At 49.0% G+C, this 8,202-nt stretch overlaps 1 protein-coding gene across 1 annotated transcript in view; it reads right to left on the reverse strand.

Moving 5' to 3' along the window:
- The window catches only part of LOC131571517 (transducin-like enhancer protein 4), a 98,630-nt gene extending 91,978 nt beyond the window's left edge, over window positions 1-6,652 (reverse strand). The window contains exons 1-4 of the mRNA XM_058824263.1: window positions 6,433-6,652; window positions 5,908-6,005; window positions 4,728-4,791; window positions 3,299-3,343 (exon numbers count right to left, since the gene is read on the reverse strand). Of these exons, the coding sequence (XP_058680246.1) occupies window positions 3,299-3,343; window positions 4,728-4,791; window positions 5,908-6,005; window positions 6,433-6,477 (252 nt within the window). The 5' untranslated portion in view covers window positions 6,478-6,652. The remainder of the gene's footprint in view (window positions 1-3,298; window positions 3,344-4,727; window positions 4,792-5,907; window positions 6,006-6,432) is intronic.
- Between the last annotated feature and the right edge of the window lie 1,550 nt (window positions 6,653-8,202).

The following is an 8,202-nucleotide window of genomic DNA, read 5'->3' on the forward strand; positions in this document are numbered from 1 at the left end:
ACTAATTACATTAGCTTTCCTTTCAGAATGACAAATTCCCCATAGGTTTCACTTTAATAGTCTTCTATCAAAATCAACACAGGATGACTGATGATGAGCATCACATAAGGGGTGGGAAAAGAGATGCTCTTCCCCCCTCTATGCCCCCAGCCACACAGGCACACTCACTACTGCTGCTTTCTGCACGTTTATCCTTTTATCAATTTGCTAAGTCACAGAGTCATGACTCTATCACACATCATTTTCTGTTCCAGTGAAAAATTTCTCTAAAAATAAATACTCTGTGGCTGGAAGCAGCCAAGAAGAACAGAGGCTTTAACAGAAAAATACACAAAGGTTTCAAATATCAGGGCCACCAATTACTAGGGTACTTCCAAGGACTCCAGGGAGTCCTGCTCTTGAACCCTTTGAGACGCAAATCTAATAAGTGAATAAGCCTAACCTGATCTTGAGAACTAGGCCCAATTACGCCGAAGGGCAACTTCACCGCATTATTGCCTGCTTTCCATTACAAGGGCATCCATTGAGTACATCTGGAAAAGAACCCGAGAGGAACCAAGGCTGTCTGCCCAGAAAAACAAATAAAGACAGATATGCCTCTGTGCTAAAGTGAAAAAAAGAAAGAAAATATAATAAGTAGGTGGTTTGCAGGGCTGTCTGTATTTCATAATGTGATAAACTGCCCTCAGGATTTTTTATATGATTGAATTTAGAAAGCTGGGGGGGCAAGGGAGAAGGAAAATAAAAAAGGGTGAATTGCTCAATTTCAGCCGAGTGAAATTCAAAGATGGGAGAGGAGGAAAAGGGAACTTAAGGTGGTAGACTAAAACAGCTTCACACACATCAAATGAAGCAATCAATGCCATCTACACAAATATCCAACTGGACCGTAATACCGTGATCATAATGAAAAATGGTAATATTTTGCATTTGCTGAGGCAAGAGGAAAAAGGAAAAATACAACACTGTGTCAATAGAAAGGGAGATATGAAAGACAGGAAATTGATATCAGTTTTAAGAATGTGAGTGAACAAGTTTCTTAGCCACAACTAATTTGATTCATCGTCTGACAAAATATTTCAGTGTTTTGCATGAAAGTACAATACTTAAAACTTGAATAAAATTAATGGTGTTGGGAAAAGGTGTTCAATTAAAACCCAGTGCTTTGTAATCCCCACATTTAGTTGTCACCAAGTATTTAATTTCTGCAGAGTATCACTGACGACTCCATCACCATAAATGTATAAAATTTCTGAAGTAAAATGTTTAGAAATTAGAAGTTTAAAGTCCTTTGCTGTGGGGTTTTTTTTTCCCCCTTGCTTAATATAATTCCATTACACATTGCACTTGCAAGCTGATTCTGTTGCAAAGAATTTTGTGCTGTCAGTGTAAGTCTAAAGCACCACTGTAAAAATGGGGTATCTAGAAATATAAACAAGTTTGACTGCAATGCTAGCTTTAAAACGCCTGTAAGAATTTGCTACGTAGGTGGCCTGTAAAGACTCCGGTCTTTGTGAATTGTTTCCATATCTACAGCTTTACTGACTGAGGATTTGTTTGGTTTTATTTTGTTTTTTGTTTTACTCTAATGGGGCCTGAAACAATCTGGATATTCATTTGAGAACAGACCCAACACCTCTTAGATTCAGTGACCAATCTTTCCAACCGCACACACAACAAGGATCAGGTCCAGAGAGTCAGCATGTGCATACAATCTGATCTCTGCAATCACTGCCTTTTCCTGTCAGCCATTTGTTGAGTCTTAACAGTACCTGTGAGAAGGACCCACAGAATTCAAAAGACCTATGTATGTCTGTAAAATAACGTGTATGTACAGGGTTCCATAAGTTTGGAGCTGTAGAACGCAAAATGTAGCTGCAAATGCTTTGAGAAGGGAAATCCCAGTGTGTTCGTATGTATGCCATCTAGCAAAAATGGCCCAAATCAGTTCTGTGGCATTGATGTGCTAATGGAATACAAAATATAATAAATAACATGAAAAAGTTTTTGAGTTCAAAGTCTGTTGATAAAGATCAACAAGATAAAGAAATTCTATTTCCAAACCCAGAGAAATTCCAAATCCCTAACTTGGAACAGAAGCACATACAAACCAATTTTCAGGTGATCTTTCTTTTCCCATCCAATCATTTCTTTATTTCTGCAGTTTATGCTCCCCAGCAACTCTGGTGAATTGCTCAACCATTTGCTAAAATGAGTTGTCAGTATTAAACTCCACTACATAAAAAGTTCCCTCACTGGAAAAGAGGTCAGATGTTCAATTCATTCTCCTCTAGAGAAGGTTAAAAAACACACATTATCAAATAAGAAACTCTAATTTACATTAGCATGCTCTAGCTGAGTAATCTCTTGCTAATCTTGGCCTGAGTGCTAGAGTTCAAGGCACAGAACTGATTGCAGTTCTCCAGTATCTAGAGGGGGCCTACAAGAGAGCTCTAAAGGGTCTTTGACAAGGGTACGTAGTGATAGGACAAAGGGAAATGGCCTTAAACTGAAGACATGGCAGGTTTAGCTTAGATATTATGATAAATTCTTTACTGTGAAGATGGGGAGGCACCGGAATAGGGAGGCTGACAATGCCCCATCCCTGGACACGTTCAAGGCCAGGCTGGATAGGGCTTTGAGTAGCCTGATCTAGTGGAAGTTGCCCTGCCCATGGCAGGGTTGGGTGGAACCAGATAATATTTAATGTCCCCTCCAGCCCAAAGCATTTTATGATTCTATACTTACACCATCACAGAAAGATCATTTACTCCTTTGTGTTTGAGATACTAGCACACTAGTTCTGGACAGAAGTCCAAGTAAGCAGCCAGAGGGAAATATCAAAATGGCTGTAACATCAACAGCATTTGTAGCTCCAGCTTAAATCACCCTAGGTTAACCAAAAAATCCATTTTTTTCCACACATGCTCCCCTTCCTAATACACATATCCCAAAAGATAAACCCCGAGGGTTTGAGACCAGACAGTAAAGAAGATACAGCCCACAAACCTATCCATACTCACAGACACTCTCCCTGTGAAGTATAGGAATGCCTGCATGTGCAAAAATTGCATATGGAAAGTCAAGCAAATTATGCACAACTGGCAGACAAGACCAAAACCTACAAAGAGTCTGCATACCAAACATAAGACAGAAGATTCAGGGTCAGGTGAAGAAAAAAAATTTCTGATGCACTCCTGCATGCAATTAAAGCAAGTCACACAGAATATGTGTGTTTTAAGATTGATAGGAGAAATTATACAGAGCATTCTTACAACAAAAGTAATTCTTTACCTACCTGTTTATGCATCTCTATATTCAGCCCATAGGACATCTCGTAATACTAAGAAAAAAGAAAATTACTCTATTAGACTTTGCAATTGTGAAAACTATTTTGGAATTCACTTTGACTGAAACATCATCTGTACAAAGACATGCAAACCTACACACATTAATTTGCCTTGAAGAGTTCCTGGAACTGCAAAGAGTGTGTTTCCGAATAAACTTTGTTTTTTGCTTTATCTACATTGTTTCACGTCACATTTACAAAGAAAAGCTGTAAAATAAGGCAAAAACAGACAACAAAATAATGAAAAAAAATCGCAAGCAGAGTCAAGGATTAAAAGCAGAAAATTGTGAAGATTCTATTCACTAGCATACATAAAACATGCCAAAAAAACACCCAAAGTGCTTCAAGCATATAAACATATAAATCAGCAATGTCTAACAGACCAATTCGATATTTTAAATTAAAAAAAAAAGAACGCAAAAAATTCCTGTAATTAAATGGCAGGTATTTAAAAAAAAAAAAGGAGAGAGCATGGAAATTCAGGGCCAGAGCAGACACACCAATCTAAGTACGTCCTGCTGTGCCCCAGTACTGCAGGGAACTCTTTTCAGTGCAACGTTAATACCAAACAATCTCCAAGACTTAGGCATATCAGGCATTAAAATGACAACTGCGAGCCTTACAATTTGCTTGTGCTCTCCCTTAAGATTTTTTCAAGGTTATTTACTCTTTCTGTGTATACAAGAGTATTACTTGTCTTGTGCATATGGAAAATGGCTAATCCCTCAGAGATGTACAAGAGGAGAGATATCAAGAGTTCCTCTAGATTTATCATGATCCATCATACAATTACCTGTTTAGAAACATCTTTCTATGCACATAATTTAACCAGGCAGACCACAACAACTGAGGAAATCCCTTTCACAGCTGAGATCACTGACATTCTCAATTTAATGAAACAATGATTCAGCTGCCGAAGAGCAACAGTTCTTCTAGAAAGCAGACTTTGGATTTGCATGCACTTACGTACAATTTTGTCTTACTGCCATCACAGAAAAAAATACTTTTCAGAACCATTTTACAGAACCATGACCACTGGGAAAAGTCAGCAAAAAAGTCAGCAAAAGAAAACATCATCCCCAGGCGCACTATGGAACTTGCACACAGCTTGAAAGGGCTGACAAGTGATTTACTAGCATTTGGAAGAAACATGCTCAATTGCTTAAAGGATTAAAAAGCCAGCTTCACACAGATACTGACCACTGCAAAGAAGTTAAAAGACCCCAGAAACTACTGATTTATAATGGAAGCACTGATGCAACCTCAACAACAGCAGCGCTACTACAATCTTCCTGTTTGCCTCCAGCAACCCGAATGTATGTCAGTCTCAGTATGCCAGGCTAATAGACATTTTGAATTTGTTACGCAGCTTGCTTACCATGACATAATGTCGCTGCATCTCTGTCTTCTCACTGGCCAGTTTTTCACATTCTAGCTTTAAACTGTTCAAGACACAAAAAGGAAAAAGCATGGGTACTTCATAACACTAAAGTGACATTCTCTTGAGCACCGGCTGCTCCCCTTTTCTCCACTACCCAAACAAAAATGCGTATTCCAGTTCTTGCTTGGGAGTTTAGGATGGAGGTTTGCACTTTTCCATTTTCAAAGGATACCATGCAGCATCCTCATCTCCTAAAAGAACTGCAGACACACATGTGGTATCCACAGAAAATTATTTTTCTGACAAAAAAAACTAAACACTGACACTGGTTCACAGAAGAAGCACGCAGGGTTCATATCTTTTAACAGTTAAGCTTGAAAAGCTACTAACAAAAATGTAATTTGGGTTTCAGAGTTTTTATTTAGGTGTTTTAGAAACACCTCTTTCTTTTACTCGACCCACAGAAGAATCACACGCACATCACCACTTCAAGAAAAACTTGTGAATTTGAATTTTTGCTATTTGCTATTACTGATGACAGAACTGCAAGCACAATACTACGTGTAATTTAATGAATACCGTGGTAAATACTAACGCCTCGAGTGTTTATTTGGTTTTCTGAAGCCCGCTAAACAATCCTGCCAGAAGTCACTTGTCACTTTGAGGACACAGCGCTGTTCCACCTAAGGATAATGAAACAGCTCGCCGCCTCACTTCCAGGTTATCAGCACTTGACATGTCAATGAAAGGCGCGAGGGGGCCGAGCCAAGACAAGATGCCTGTCCTGAGCGGCATTTCGAAGAAAAGCAGCGGACGAGGCCAACCAGACACATATTTTTCTATCAACACCCGCCCTCCCCCACTCCGCACCCAAAAGTAAACAAAAAGACCAAAAGAAACAAAATAAAATAAAATAAAATAACATGAACAAAAACGGAGCGCGGGGAAAACAAGAAAATCCGCTCGGCTCGGGGCCCACCGGAGCCCCTCGTCCCCAGGGTCGGGAGCGGAGCGGGATGTGGAGGAGCCGGCCCGGAGCGCCTGGCTGGGGTGGGTCCGCCCCGCTCCCGGTTCCGCCAGGGGTCCCGGGCCCCCGCCCCGCCGTCCCTCCGGGTGCGGCGCGGAAAACGGCGAGAGGAAAGACTGCGCGGGGCTCGGGCAAAGTAGGCAGTCTTACCTGTGGTACTGAGCCTGCAAAAACTGAAACTCCTCCTTAATCCGATCGCAGGATTCTGAAATGGTGAATTTAAAGGGCTGAGCTGGCTGGTGAGGAGCCTGCAAGCAAGGAACATCAAGTCTTTTAATCGCCCCCTCTCATCCGGTCACCACCTCCTGCCCGCCGCCGTCCCCCACCGCGGCCCTCGCACCGGGTCTCCGCCGAGGCGCAGCCCCCCGGTCCCCGCTCGTCCGCGGGCGGAGGCGCGATGCCCCAAACGGCCCGAGATGCTGCCCCGACGTGTCCGCCGGCGGTGCGGGACCGCCGCTGGAAGAGGTGTCGCCCGCTCGGACCCTCCGCACCGCCGGCAGCCGCGGGACGCGGGGCTGGCGCCGGGACCGCCGCGCACCGGGCGAGGGCAACTCAAACAAGCCAACCCCGACCCCGGGAGGCGACGGCGACGCGGCGGACAACAATAAGAAAATGGCTACAACTCCGCGGTGCCCGCGCCTGAGCGCTGCCCGCGGGGCCGCCGCCGCCACTCACCGGGTGCCGGGTCTGCGGGTACATCTTGCTCAGGTCGCGGATCATCCACGCCGCTTCGGGGGGCGCTGGCGGCCGGAGCGGCGGGGATCAGGGCTGCAGGCGCGGCGGCGGAGACAGCGGGCAGGGACGCCCCGGCCCCGCCGCCCCGGGGCTGGCGGGGCACCGCCGGCAGCAGCGAGGCGCGACGGCGGCGGCGTCCGCGACGCTCGGGGGCCGCTGCCACATCCCCCGGGGGCGGTCAGCGGGCGACGCCGGCCGGGTCTCCCGAGCTCCGCCGCCGCTCCACGGGCTCCGGCGGGCTGCGAGCCCCGTGCGGCGGAGGGCGAGGTGGAGGAGGGCGGGGAAAGCCCCTCCGCCGGCGCCGGCGCGCGCTCCACCGGAGATTCCCCCCACCGGCAGTTTTCCTCCCTTCCTGAAAACTTTTACTGCTGCTGCCGGCGGCTCTCCCGGCGCCGGGCGAAGCGGGGCGCGGAGCCCCGGCGGGGACGGTGGCTGCGGCGGTCGGGCGGCTGCTCCGCTGCCGCGGCGGGGGTGCGTGCGGTGCGGTGCCCTTTTGTGCGGCGGTCCGGTCTTCGCTGCTACCGCCCGCACCGCATCTCCCCCGCTAGTGCTGCTCGACCGCCTTTTGTTTGGTTTTTTTTTTAATTGAAAAAAGAAATTTAAAGAGCGAGAAAGATTTAAAAATACGCTACGGTCTGGGCAGCTTTATTTATGTCTTTTTTTTTTTTTTTCCTCTCTTTTTCCCTCCGCGCCTTTCGAAACTCCGGGAAGTGGCGGTGGTGGCGGCGGGGACGCGCAGAGCGGAGCCCCGTACTCGGCTCGTCAGCGCAGCGTGGTCCGGCCCAGCCCAGCCGTGTCCTACCCAGCCCGGTCCAGCCCGATCGCCGCTCCGCGCCGCTCCCACAGCACGCTCTGCCGAAGTGACTCCTTTGACCAAATTTAGCAGCGGCTCGTCATTAACATTCTGATACATATTCACAGCAGCCGGAAGGCCGCCGCCGCGGGGCACCCTGGGAGTCGCAGTCCTCCCGACGCAAAGACTGCCCGCATGCGGCCGCTCTGGGGACTACTTCTCCCATCAAGCATCGCGACGCTGTCAGCCGCTCCCCTCGCGGCCCGCCCATGAAGGGCGGCGGCGGCGGCCAATGGGCGGCGGGCTGCCGTTAATCGCCGCTCGGCACTAATGCCCATCACTTCGCCGCGAACAAATGGGCGCGCGGACCCGGGCAGAGGGGCGGCCCCGGACTCTCCCCCACGTGGGGTTCCGACGCGCCGCGAGCCCGCAGCCAATCAGGAGGCTCCCCGCCGCCTCTCCGCCTCCGCTCGCCCGCCGCCCGAGGCGGGGCCCGCAGATCGCCGGCGTTCCGCGGCGCCGGCGTTCGAACAGGGGAAACATTTGTTCAGCCGTCAATCAAAGTAACGTGGGGCCGGTGTCGGCTGTCGCCGCCGCCGCCGCTCCCGCCGCCGCCGCCTCCTCCTCCTCCGCGCGGGGCGGTGGCGCGGCGGGAGCAGGGGGCGGCAGGGGGCTCCGCCCTGCGCCCCGCCCGCGGGCACCGGCGGGGACAGGCGCTAATGAGGGGCAACGTCGCCTTAAAAAGGGGGGTACGGCATCGCCGCTGTCCTCGTGTACGGGCGGGGGAATTGCCCCTCCGCTCCCTGCCGCCAAGGCGAGGCGCTTCCGCCTGCCCTCGACCCGCCGGACCGGACCGGACCGGGCCGGGCCCGGCCCGGCCGGGCCTTTCCCAGCGCCCGAGAGGGGCCGCAGCGGCT

This window comes from Ammospiza caudacuta, chromosome Z (assembly GCF_027887145.1).
Source record: "Ammospiza caudacuta isolate bAmmCau1 chromosome Z, bAmmCau1.pri, whole genome shotgun sequence".
NCBI lineage: Eukaryota > Metazoa > Chordata > Aves > Passeriformes > Passerellidae > Ammospiza > Ammospiza caudacuta.